Source organism: Thermochaetoides thermophila (genome assembly GCF_000221225.1).
Source record: "Thermochaetoides thermophila DSM 1495 unplaced genomic scaffold scf7180000011806, whole genome shotgun sequence".
NCBI classification, from domain to species: Eukaryota; Fungi; Ascomycota; class Sordariomycetes; order Sordariales; family Chaetomiaceae; genus Thermochaetoides; species Thermochaetoides thermophila.
Window position 1 is genome coordinate 2246547 of NW_006383023.1, and position 12884 is coordinate 2259430.

The window sequence follows — 12884 nt, forward strand, 5'->3', positions numbered from 1 at the left end:
CAGCGCACTGCAAGCACATGCAACAGAAGCTCAGCTAGGCTCGCCCCTTCTTTCGGGCTGGGAAGTGGGCATATATGTCCGGTTGTCTTGAACGTCGTGATGGTTACAACAGATAGGATTTCACTCATAGAATATGTAAACAAACCATGACTTAAACCGTGACTTGTGATCGAAGTCTCCCCGCTCCCTCATCCAGACCGCCATGTTGATGTGCGACCACATCATCGCTTTCTGCCCCAAGTGCCTGACGCAGGCGTTCGGGCCCATGTGCTTTGGTGGATCCTTCCCCACAACTCCCGTTCCCTTGCCCTGAATCGATGCAATTGGGCCAATCGATGCGCGGCATTCTGCTGGCTTCACATCGGCTATCCGCGACCCTTGCCCCTTTTCCCAAGGGAATCTTCCGGCGGGTTGTTCCTCTTTAAAAGTGAAGACCTGCCAGCTTGGATAGGGGGGTACCACCAACTTTTTTTTTCTGGACACTGTTCAACACGATTTCGTTTCTTGTGCCCTTTAATCCGCCCACCTCTCCGTTCTCCTCTTCGAAATACTTTCTCCCTGCACAAAATTCAACATGGCTCCAGCTGCGAAAGACATTCCCCTCGAGAAGGAGGACTTCGAGCGTGATAAGGCCTTCATGCAGGCCCTTCACGGCAAGTCCACCGAGGCCAAGGGCGGCTTCAGCGCCATCCTCAAGAAAGACAAGGAGGCCCAGAAGATCGCTGTTGAAGAGTACTTCAAGCACTTCGACAACAAGCGCGCAGAGACGGAGACCCAGGCCGACCGTGAGGCGAGGACACGGGAATATGCTACCCTGACAAAACAGTGAGTCCACTGGTCTCTTTCCTCGGCTCTGGTTTGGGCTCAGGCACTGACTTGTTTTGTTTCCAGCTACTACAATCTGGCTACCGATCTATACGAGTACGGCTGGGGCCAGAGCTTCCATTTCTGCCGCTACTCGATCGGCGAGCCCTTCTATCAGGCTATTGCCCGCCATGAGCACTACCTCGCCATGAAGATCGGCATCCAGGCTGGCATGAAGGTCCTGGACGTCGGCTGCGGTGTTGGTGGCCCGGCCCGCGAGATCGCCAAGTTCACCGACGCCCACATCACCGGTCTTAACAATAACGACTACCAGATCGAGCGTGCTAAGCGCTATGCCGCTCGTGAGGGCCTTTCGCACCAGCTCGACTTCGTCAAGGGCGATTTCATGGTATGTTCTGCACATATCTCGGCGAAAATACTCAGGTGCTAACTAGCACAGCAAATGAAATTCCCAGACAACACCTTCGACGCCGTTTATGCCATCGAGGCCACCGTCCACGCCCCCAAGCTAGAGGGCGTATACAGCGAGATTTTCCGCGTGCTGAAGCCCGGTGGTGTCTTCGGCGTGTACGAGTGGCTGATGACCGACGAGTACGACAATAACAACCTGGAGCACCGTGACATCCGCCTCGCCATCGAAGAGGGCAACGGTATCTCCAACATGGTGACCATCTCGGAGGGTCTGGCGGCCATGAAGGCTGCTGGCTTCGAGCTGCTGCATCATGAAGACCTGGCGGCCCGCCCTGATCCTATCCCGTGGTACTGGGGCATCGCCGGCGAAATGAAGTACATGCAGTCCTACTGGGACCTCTTCACTGTCCTGCGCATGACCCACGCCGGTCGTCGGGTCGTGCATGTCTTCACAGGCTTCCTTGAGACCATCGGCCTGGCTCCCAAGGGCACCAAGAAGACCGCCGATGCTCTTGCCAAGGGTGCCGACGGTTTGGTAGCCGGTGCCAAGAAGAACCTCTTCACCCCAATGTACCTCATGGTCGGCCGCAAGCCGGCGAACTAGACATGCGATGAAAGAGTTGGCGATGTGTATGATGATGTGATGTTGGAACGGATACAGGGTGTAATAATGTAGAGATGGGCACTGGCAAAGGGATCACGGATATGATATATCGTCCTAATAATTGTCCTCAGGAAGAAGCACTGTCGATTTTAAGTGCTGACAGGCTCTTTTTTGGTTGGGCCAACCATTTCACTGTACATACCCATTACCATACGAATACCAAGACCGTAATAGATGCTGACACACACATCGGGCTCTTCGCGGTGGGACCCCCAATTGGGCTTATCGGCGCGTTACAGGTGTTGACCTGCGAACATCCCCACCGGCTTTCCAGATGACACTTGCATTGGATGGCTGACAACGCTGCTGTTTGCTTCGCTTATCTGTATGTTACGGCAGGTACTCCCAACTGCGTACTTCTGCGTACTTGCCACGAATGGCTCAATAATCGCCCTGAACTCTCTGTGCGGTAAATGAACTAAAAAAAAAAAAAAAAAAAACAAGCACTGGTAATTTGGCCCGCTCTGCTTGGCTGCTTGACAGCAGAATTCAACGCTTGATTATCAAAAACATTGTCAAGTGGAAAGCCCCACTCCGGCAGCTTTTGTGGAGCAGCAAAGCTGTCAAAGCTTCACAAAGTTCAGGGTTTCGGCTTGCCAAGCTCCGGTCCGCCCAGCAGGGTTCAAGGGGCTAGTCCGTTCTCGCACTAGCGCGGATTTATCGTTGGGGGTCCAACGTCAAGTCCGGCTTCCTGGACTTGCTGGTCCCAAGACCTTTGTGTGTTCCAATCGATTGCACAGTCGCAAAGAAAATTTCCCTCCAACACGCTCACAACCCTCCAGCTCCCCGTCTTGCATCACCGCCCTCCCGTGGTGTTCGTTCTTGAAGCCATTTTTTGATCGAGCTACCCCTGTATCCGAACAGCAGGCCCTCTCGATCCACATCCATTTGATACCTTGCACTTTTACCTACCCCTACCCTATCTGCCAGGTGCCCCTCTTCTCTACAACCTTAATTTTCAACGCCCAACCACCACAACCACCACCCCCAAACCCTTAACCATCATCGCCAACGTCATTATGTCGCGCTTCCTCCGGCCGGCCTTCCGTTTGGCGACTACCGCCACGCGTGCTTCGACCATCCGTCCTACTCCTTCTTCTCTCATCACCAAGGCTGCTGCCGTCCCTACCACCAGGCTACTACAAAAACGGAGCTATGCCGCCGAGGCGACGGGCGTCAAGGAGTACACGGTCCGCGAGGCCCTGAACGAGGCACTCGCTGAGGAACTCGAATCCAACCCGAAGGTGTTCATCCTGGGCGAGGAGGTCGCCCAATACAACGGCGCCTACAAGGTCACTAAGGGCCTGCTAGATCGTTTTGGTGAGAAGCGTGTTATTGATACGCCCATCACCGAGATGGGTTTCGCTGGTCTCGCTGTTGGTGCTGCACTTGCGGGGCTGCAGCCTGTTGTAAGGACCTCAGGGAACTACGATATTCGAATCTCTAAGCCGATGCTGACTTATACCCCCAGTGTGAGTTCATGACCTTCAACTTCGCCATGCAGGCCATCGACCACATTGTCAACTCCGCCGCCAAAACCCTCTACATGTCGGGCGGTATCCAGCCCTGCAACATCACCTTCCGCGGGCCTAATGGCTTCGCCGCTGGCGTGGCCGCCCAGCACTCGCAAGACTATGCCGCTTGGTACGGCTCGATCCCCGGTCTGAAGGTCGTCTCCCCTTGGTCGGCTGAGGACGCGAAGGGTCTCCTCAAGGCGGCCATCCGCGACCCCAACCCAGTCGTGGTCCTCGAGAACGAGCTGATGTACGGCGTGTCCTTCCCCATGTCAGAGGCCGCGCAGAAGGACGACTTCGTCCTCCCCTTCGGCAAAGCCAAGATCGAGCGCGCCGGCAAGGACCTGACCATCGTGTCCCTCTCCCGCTGTGTCGGCCAGTCTCTCGTCGCGGCTGAGAACCTCAAGAAGAAGTACGGCATCGAGGCCGAGGTGATCAACCTGCGCAGCATCAAGCCTCTGGACGTGGAGGCCATCGTCAAGAGCGTCAAGAAGACGCACCGCCTGCTGGCGGTCGAGTCTGGCTTCCCCGCCTTCGGCGTTGGTGCCGAGATCCTCGCGCTCACGATGGAGTATGCGTTTGATTATCTTGACACCCCGGCACAGCGCATTACTGGTGCCGATGTGCCGACCCCGTATGCCCAGAAGCTGGAGGAGATGAGCTTCCCCACGGAGCAGCTTATTGAGGATTATGCTGCTAAGATGCTCCGCGTTTAAACAGGGTAAGAGAGGGGGTCCAGGGGTAATAGACTGAAGTGAGGGAAGGCCTTCCAAACACCTCGCGGCGTTTGGGCCAATGGATGGATTACATGACAAACAGATACACCACAAGCATCGCCTGCTCGTACGCATATATCTACTATTTTACTTTGTGCCCATGCCAACACTGGAGAGGGAAGGGGCTGGATCTTTGGTGATGGTGGTTGGTAATGGTCTAATAGACAGGCTGCCGGGAATATCTGGGTGTTATACAAGCAAGCAAATGTTATTATGTTTTTTTCCGTCATTATTTTCTGTGAGTCCTGCCGTTAGCATGAAGCAGAGCCATACATACCCTCTTGCCGCTCAGCTTGCTCTCGTTGTGTCACGGTTGAGAGCGTGGTGTGTCGAGAGAAGGAGTCGTTGACATTGGTGGATGATCGATCCATGTTAACTAAAATCCTTGAAGAGCAGTCCCATCCATAACTAACGCAACGCCTACCAGCCTTCACCATATTTCATTACCTCCTCTTGATCGCCAAAATACCATACTTCCAGATCTCATCTCCTCCATATCAAGTAACGATTATCTTCCCACTACAAGGCCCGACCCCGGCCACAAACCCTACCTCTCCCTTCCCTGCCTTAACAAACTTCGTCTCATCCGCATACCCCTTCGGACACGTCTTGCCTTTCTTGGCCCCCTGCTTCTCGGTCTGCACAACCAACCTTGTGCACGGCGTCCAGGGGGACTTGTCATTGAACAGCCACCCTGTGCACCCGGAGCCTGGACCCTGCGGCGTAAACTCGGGCGCGGCATTGTCCGCACATAGCTGGCAGCATTCTGCAGCGCTGGAGGCCGGAGGGTCGTAGAGGGTATCGTAGAGTTGGGGGCCAGAGCCCAGCCAGGTTATGTTAGTGAGGAAGTCGGAGGAGTTGGTGCAGAGGGGGTGGGTTATGGTGAGAGGGGAAGTGTCGTCTGTTGGGTTGGTGGGAGGTTGTGTGAGCTGTTGACATAGAGGGTTAGTTGGGATTGAGTGCAACACGGGAGATGGAAGAAGATTGACTTGCCGTTGTGGAAATCATCATCGAAGTAGCCGTCATCTGGGCGTCCCCCTCCATGTCAGAGGAATCACCGGCGCCGCTGGCGGCGGGGTTAGTCACCTCGGCTTGAGCGGACGTAAGAGAAGAAACGGAAATGATCGTGGTATAATCAGAAAGAGAAGAAGAATCGCCAGACCTATGATGGCCCGTGAAGAACCCCATTGCGCCCAAGATGGCCAGCACCACCCCACTGATCCCCAGGAAGGTGATTGTAATGATCAACCAGCCCACGCTCGAGATGCGGCGGTACCAGGGCATTTTAGGCGGGTCGTCCCAGACGTGTTGACGCATGGCAGTAGGCGAAGTGGTGCAGTTAGCTGCTTTGGCGGTGGTGTCGATTTCAGGGAGGTAAGAGTCGTGTGGGTTAGGAACGGTGGCAGTGGTAGGGGTTTGGTGCTGGTGGGATGGTGGGGGGGAGGAGTTCGCGCCCGTGATTTGGGAAGATTCCGTAAAGTATTCAGGACCTGTGGCTACGAACTCTGGAGGGGGGTTTGGCGAGGTTTCGACGTATTGTTGTGCGCTCCGAGAGGCTGGAGCAGGAAAAGAGAGCGTGTTGAAGCCTGGCTTGCGCGGTTCGGATGAATGAAAGGCCTGAGGAGGCGTTGACATGTTCCCTGGTCCTCAGAGCGCGTGACTGCCGAAGTGTTAAATTTGTTTTCTTTTTGTTTGAATATCGAGGGATGTTTTCAGGAGAAACTGTGATATGGCAGATGGACAATTAACTGACACGACAAAAAGGCACAGAAGACAACATCTACAAGGGCAATCGGGGGACTTGCGGCAATTCTTAAAAAACGACAAAGATCAAGTTATCAAGGACATCCTGAAATGAAGTTTAACATAGACAACTGAGCGAGAATCTCAAAAGAGTCAGACTGACCACTCACCTTTTGGGCCCCGTGTCAACCGCAGCGACTGTCAAAACCGCTCGATGACACCGACGATAAAGCACCAACCAATCTATTCCTTTGAGTTTAATAGACCTTATCGCTTGTCATGATTTCCGGCAGCTGCCTATCTGAAGGAAGGTATCCAACTGCCCATGTATTACTGCATGAAAAGAAGTCGCGAGTGGTCGTGCAATGGGACGCGGGGACGGACCCGATCTCACTTTTCAAACACAAAACAAGAGGACAGAAGCGATCTAATCGGACAACTTGAGAAACTCTCGCAATCAAAAGCGTCACTTGGCCTGCTGGTGCAACCTGATGGCTGACCAAAAGCCCTTAAGCCCGATGGCCGCTCCGTTTCAAGGCGCTGTGTCAGGGATCGAGGTAGGACCCGTGGTCCCGTGGGACGGACTGACTGAGCACATAGGCTTGAGATGAGCAATGGAGAAAGAAAATCTATCATTACTGAGTGATCTATCTGCTCAGCAATTGTTTGTTCTCATATTCTTTTTAGGGTAAGATTCTGGGAATCCGAAACAACATATGCAGGCGTGTACTTGGATGCTAACAAAGGCTTGGACTCCAGTTTCATTGTTGGACAATGCATAGTGACTGCAGCAGAAAGACAGCGCATTGTCGTCTTTATGAAGAGCCTCATTACTATGACGCAAACGGAGCTGGGTCAGAGACAAACGTCTGGATATACTACACTTCACTTTTGCCGGCATACCACCGCTACCCGGTGTTGTGTAGCTTGACGTCCGCTTTTGCAGCAGTCAGTCGTCCTTAAAAGCAACGACAGTATATCGAAGAAGGATAAAACGGTAATTCCATCGCTCATACTGTTGACTGTAATATCATGTTAAGAGTCATATATCGATCGCCGAGAAGAACCCCAGATCCGGTGGGCCGGTTCCTCAATACAATTATCCAACTCCGAGCTCCAGGAATCTGGCTCATTCAAGTCACTCCAAAACGGCTACCAAAATCTTAAAACAAAGCTGGTAACACGACAGACATAAGACTTGAGCCAGGTTGACAACTTTGCATGACTGGAGCTTGCAATTGCAGGGGCCCTCGGACAAGTACCACCCACATATTAATAAGGGACTGTCTGTTGTACGACATCATAACGGTTAATCGACACAGATACAGAGACTGAAGCTCAAACTCCTCCTTTGGAGTCAGGTTCATTGCCATATCAGAGCCTTTGACCTTGGGGGCGCAAACTCAGAGTGAAAACCGGCCAGGCAAAGAAACGCTAAACGGGAAGTCGAGACGATAAAGGAACAAAAAGAAGGGAGGGAAATGGCAAATGAAAAAAAAAAAGATTGGAATACACTCTCAAAGTCGGAAATACCTAACTCTCCACAGAACGTTGTCTCTCAGCCTTAACATATTCCGTACATCCTGGTCTGATGAATATCTCCCTGGCTGTCGCTTCAAGGCTCTATTCTGCAGCCTCTCCTCCTTCTTAGGTACCATGTGATTGGCCACATTTCAACAAAACATGCTAGCCCGCTTGGCTCAGTGGTAGAGCGTGACACTAGTAGGAGTACATCCGAACAATGTCAAGGTCGTCAGTTCGATTCTGGCAGTGGGCAGCTGCTTTTCCTTTTGCAGGATAATCCTGCCTTCACTTTTGCATCTCATAGTCTTTTGTTTCTTTGTTTCTGCTGAGTTCTCCCGAACTGATTGAATTGTTCTCTCAAAAAGAGAACAAAGATTCGTTGCTATTTCCGCTAATGCATGTCCATTATAACGCACGCGTTGTATCCAAATCTCTGCAACGTCCGTCACCTGCTTAAGGTTTGCGTTCCTCAAAGATATCCTCTCAATTCAACGTCGCCACTTCAGGTTCATCCTGGAAGTTCTTCGCCTGCTTCCACGCCAACTTCTCCGTCTTCTCATCCACCATCAGGTCCTCCAGCGGCGGAATATACCTCCTCAGCACTCTTTCCACATAACCCTTCGGTATCCCCATCCCGATTGCATCCCTAATCCCCCGATTCATGCGCACCACATACTCCTCCTTGGGCGGGTACCCGCCCTTCGCGCGCTTGACATCGATGTAGACGACCATGGGGCACGTGTGAGCAGATAGGTCGGTGGGCGTGGACTCCGTCACGTCGCCAGGCCAGATGGGGCCGAACGCGCTCCAGAGCTCGACGTTCATGGTTCTTCGCTCGTAGATATGTGGCGCACCCTCATTGATATCAAGGCTGGCTAGTCCCTTTTCCTCGAGTTCCCAGATCACACCCCAGACTTCGCTGTCGAAGCGCGAAACGCTGCCCTGGCTCTCGCTCTTTCCTGACTGGTTGATAGTCACAGGCGCAATGTTGGCATATCCGCGTTCGTTGATAAACCATGTATATCCCGGCAGACGACCGATACCTGCAATGCGATTCTGCCCGGGACAGCGGTTGTCCATCTGTTCGACCCAGAGGTTGGAGCCGTAAGCAAAGTAGAGGTATCTGCCGTTGCCCATTTCTGCGCCACTTTTTTTTGAGACTTTAGTGGGTAATTATAGGTATATGTTCTGTCTGAAACGAACTTGAGGCCTCTTTTTTCTTTTTCTCTCACAAGAGCAGTGGTGATAAGATGGTGAGGGTAGGGGGTTGAGGAGCTGGAGGGGGAACGGTATGCCTAGCGAGGTGGGAGCACATGGCGGGGCAGACGTACTGATTTTAACCCATCACTTGACAAAGCGAATGCCTAACATTCAACAAAGAACCAAGCCCTGGGAGATCTCCAGACAATTCTGACTTCAAATATTCAAACTGGGACTTTCGGGATATGAATCAGGGCGCGAGCCAAACATCCAAGGAGCAGGCAGCTGCGCATTCTTAAGCGTCAACACCACGCTTCACTCATCTACGAGAAGCAAACATGCTGAGGATCTATCACAAAGTGGAATGAGGGGTTTCCAGGACAGACAGAGATCAATTGACAAGCGTCCCCTAACGCTGGCCACCTCAACACTTGCCGTCAAGCCAACGGTAACGGGACTGCTTGACGGCGTCACTGCGGACAACTTCACCTCAACACCACACCGGACCCCTCTCATTTACATCCCTTTTTCCTTAACCACCAGCAAGACGAGCTCTCATCAGCAGGACAATCTACACCCGGTCCTGCCCCTGACTCTGCTCTCGCGCTACCAGCCCCCTCTTCCTTGCTTCATTCAGCGCCTTCAGCTTAGCCGTGCCAATCCCCGCAACACCATCCTTCTGATTATCCCCTAGCCACGGCTTCTTCGAGTCGCCCAGAATGCTCCCGGCTAAGAAGTACACGACCATCCCACAAATGATTAGCACAAATGCGATAGGATACATCCAATGTACCGAGTAGCCAAACACCCTCGTGCCAATAATCACTCCCCAAAAATTTGCCGTCAACAAATTGACGTCAAACACAGCCGCGCTGCCCATGCGCAGGATGAGCGGGGCGAGGGAGTAAAAGAGGGTCAGACACAAGGTGTATCCGACGAGCCAGCCGGCGACTTTCCCGTTCCATGTCGCGCCCTGGAAAGAATGCCTGTCAAAAATGGACGCCTGCACGCCGTTGATGCAGATGCCGAAGATGCCCAAGAAGGAGAGCACCTCATAGACGGGGCGCTTGCTGACGAACCATTCTTCAAAGACGTTGCTGATGCCGTAAAAGGTTGCACCGAGCAGGCCAAAAAGGTCACCCTTGACCTTGTCGACGGCCGGGCCGCCGTTCGTGCCGTTGATATGGTCTGACGCCAATAAGACGCCCATGCCGCCGCAGCAGAGGAGGATGCCAAGGATCTGGACAATGCGGTAGCGCACGCGGAGGAACAAAAAGGACAGCACCACGACGCAGACGATCGCCCAAAAGTTGAGCAGCTGTGCGGAGAGGATGTTGGTGTACTTGTAGGCGAGCACGGTGAAGTAGTTCCCCTCGACGTCGAGAAAGCTTAGGATGAAGTACTTCCATCCGTCGCGCACCACAATCTTCAGCCAGCCCTTCACCCCATGGTTGTACAGCGAGATGGGCAGGTAGATGAGGGTGAGGAGTGCATAGTTGAAGAGGGTCTGAAAGGCAGGGATGTTGGTGCCCACTATGGCAAGCTCCGTCGTGAAGGTGTTAGAGCCGGTGATGCACAACGACAAGATCTGGCCTACGGCGATGACAGCCCAGAAGTCGAGCGTCAACAGGTAGGAGTACCAGTGCACGTTGCGCGCTTCGAGCTGCTGGAGACCGGCTGCCACGGCCGCTTCTTCAGAGGAAATGGCCGAGATGGACGCCCGGGTGTCGCCATCTTTGTTTTCGTCATTCTTGGAGGGAAGGGCATCCGCCGTGCCGTAGTTGGCTCCGTCGGCATCAGCCTTGGGCAAGACCGGCTCAACTGCCGCAGGGACGGGTCTGTCGGCCATATTGTTGTCGGGGGAAAAGGGGGGGGGGGCAGTTCTGCACCAGTTGGCAAGTGATGATAACTGTCCTCCAAGTGCCAGAGACGAGTCCAATCTCACAACAAAGCCTGAATGTGTTCTCTCAACGACACACAACAGGGCCTTTCTTGGGAAATAGGTGAGGACAAAGTTTTTGCCAAAAGGTTAGGTAGTATAAACGTTCGTTCTTTCTTGACGTATGTAAGAAACCCCTTCTTGGAAGTCTTTCTTACGACCCCCTCGAGCAAGCGCAAAGACTTCGAAGTCGCTTGCCGTCTAGATTACTTCCGTCGCTCTCGGCACATCCAAAGCAGTGCCGAGTTGTTGATGAGATCGTCGAGGGGCGCAGATCTCGCGACGGACATGAAGAGACAAGAAAGAAAGACCTAGAAGTTGAGCTTCACACAGACGCCGTGTCGCGTTTGCCTGTGCGACGACGCGTTGCAGTTGCGCTTTGCTGAATGCCTCCTAACTCTGGTTGAAAAGCAAGTTTGTGGGTGACAACAAGGCTAAGAGATGAGCGAGGAAGGAAAAAATAAACACCTATTAAGATGCCCAGCCCAAGAGTTTCAGGACCAGAAAACTATAAGGGCAGGTAAAAGGTTGAAGTTGTGAGCTCTGAGCTTCACGACACAAAAGCAACGCAAGGCGTCAGCCCAGCTGTTGAGCGTCAAGCAGGAGAAAAAAAGTTCTTCCTGCAACCCCCTGGTCTCATCTCCAAAGGATCAGATAAGCAGCCGAGCACCGAGGGAGAGTAGGGTTTGTTGAGTGGACCCCGCTTTCTCAGCGGGTACCGGCTCAAGAAGAAGGGGCACGGGGGTTAGACGTGGGGCCCCGGTTTCGGTCCGGCCCGCTATAATATCTGCCGGTCGAACTGTGGACAGTTTGGCATCACTAAGTCTCTGTTGATCATGGTGTTTTGTCTACATTGTTTGAGGTTACAGTACATATTTGGGAGAGGTCATCGATCTCGCTGGCACCCAAGAAGTATGAACCAGGTACTGATGAGCCTAGAGGGCGATAATCCAGAGAGAGCATCAAGTTGGGCAGGTGCCCCTCCTTAGGCCTTGGCTCGGCGACCCCCACATTCACTTCATGCATTACGAAAGAACAATGATGCCATCTCCTATCAGGACTTGAGAGCTGGACATGTTAGAGTGTAGGGGAGCGAGTGCAGACGAGCTCAAGGTTCTACGTTACGGTCACACCATTGACAGTTTTTGGACTGTCCGTCATGTTCATTTGACATGTCGTACCATCGTGGATAGCTCCCATCGGAGGTGCCCGATTTTTAAGCCTGTCGCGAATTATTATATATGCTCAGGCATACCTCAAAAGGCACTTGTAGGGCCGAGCTGTCCCTCGTTTTGGAAGTTGAGTCCTAGAATATGTCTCTCAGCTTACTGATGCTTTTGTTGGGGATAGCAACCCAATCAAAAGCAAAGCCTGATAACACATACATCGATGCCCAAGCCCGATATGATAACGGCAGGTCTGCTTGTGTAACTTGTTGATGAAGGCCACATGAACCCCTATAGCTGGGTTAGGGCTGACCACAAAAATCTGCGGTTGGTCGATCTGGTGACTGTAAAGCGGGATGGCAGAGTACATTACTGGCCGTTGAGGATTTGACTAAATCGATTCAGGCCACTCACGAGCCGTGACGCGCCTGTGTCGCGCATTCATGCGTGTGATATTTGGTCATCGTGCTGCTACCCAGCCAACAGCACCCAATCTTGGCATCATTCGGGTTACTTGCTCCGTCAGGCTATGACGTCGAGAGAATGCTCCAAACACTGAAGGTTTTATGGTGAACGGCGTTGAAAGGGTTGGTCGGAAATAACTTAGTCTTTGCGGGAGACTAAGATCTCCAAAATTGTGGTCGGATGGATGGATAGGCGAAGACTTCTCATTCCGGCATCGGAAGGAGCATGTCTGAACGTCTCCTGGCAAGTGAGAGAAGTCGATCTGACGAGCACAGAGTAGCATGAAGCATCCAAGTTGGCTTCCCTCAAAAAGTCGTTCGCGATATTACTTTTTGGCCGTTAAGACACCCAAGTTGAACGTCACCTCCTTGGCCTAGCTCGGGTTTGTTAACCCGACACTGAGCTCGATAGCTTCCCGTTGTTGGTGGCGTCGAGCAACAAATGGTTTGAAAACTCCCAACTTCAGACGATAGAGCCCCTATTATAGGCGCTTGGCGATCAAGCCGCGCTACAGGCACGGAATTCCAGGTTAAAGACCCGAGGGAGATGCCATGGCATGTTCCAGTGTCGTTTCAAGCAGCTCTCCGTCCACTGAAGCATCGATGTCCACGTCAACAGCCGTGGTGATCCAATAATCCCCCCGCATGTGGCTCGGGG

The 12884-nt window shown here is 52.8% G+C and overlaps 5 protein-coding genes and 1 non-coding gene across 6 annotated transcripts; 3 read left to right on the forward strand and 3 right to left on the reverse strand.

The window, feature by feature from the left end:
• Window positions 1-574: 574 nt before the first annotated feature.
• Window positions 575-1840, forward strand: CTHT_0006340 (uncharacterized protein; the record flags this gene model as incomplete). The annotated part of the gene is made up of 3 exons (XM_006691104.1): window positions 575-825; window positions 892-1213; window positions 1265-1840. 3 exons carry the CDS (start codon window positions 575-577, stop codon window positions 1838-1840), a joined length of 1149 nt encoding a protein of 382 aa, XP_006691167.1.
• Window positions 1841-2919: 1079 nt separating this feature from the next.
• CTHT_0006350 (pyruvate dehydrogenase e1 component beta subunit-like protein) lies at window positions 2920-4130 on the forward strand (the record flags this gene model as incomplete). Its single annotated transcript, XM_006691105.1, has 2 exons — window positions 2920-3309; window positions 3372-4130. 2 exons carry the CDS (start codon window positions 2920-2922, stop codon window positions 4128-4130), a joined length of 1149 nt encoding a protein of 382 aa, XP_006691168.1.
• A 289-nt stretch (window positions 4131-4419) lies between these two features.
• CTHT_0006360 (uncharacterized protein) lies at window positions 4420-5825 on the reverse strand (the record flags this gene model as incomplete). Its single annotated transcript, XM_006691106.1, has 3 exons — window positions 4420-4426; window positions 4737-5091; window positions 5180-5825. The coding sequence occupies 3 exons, from the start codon at window positions 5823-5825 to the stop codon at window positions 4420-4422; spliced, it is 1008 nt and encodes a 335-aa protein (XP_006691169.1).
• A 1797-nt stretch (window positions 5826-7622) lies between these two features.
• On the forward strand, window positions 7623-7710 carry CTHT_0006370. The gene is given in 2 exon segments: window positions 7623-7658; window positions 7675-7710. It is a non-coding gene; the product is annotated as a tRNA-Thr (tRNA).
• Window positions 7711-7940: 230 nt separating this feature from the next.
• On the reverse strand, window positions 7941-8594 carry CTHT_0006380 (uncharacterized protein; the record flags this gene model as incomplete). Its single annotated transcript, XM_006691107.1, has 1 exon — window positions 7941-8594. One exon carries the CDS (start codon window positions 8592-8594, stop codon window positions 7941-7943), a length of 654 nt encoding a protein of 217 aa, XP_006691170.1.
• A 634-nt stretch (window positions 8595-9228) lies between these two features.
• CTHT_0006390 (uncharacterized protein) lies at window positions 9229-10506 on the reverse strand (the record flags this gene model as incomplete). The annotated part of the gene is made up of 1 exon (XM_006691108.1): window positions 9229-10506. The coding sequence occupies one exon, from the start codon at window positions 10504-10506 to the stop codon at window positions 9229-9231; it is 1278 nt and encodes a 425-aa protein (XP_006691171.1).
• Window positions 10507-12884: the final 2378 nt, after the last annotated feature.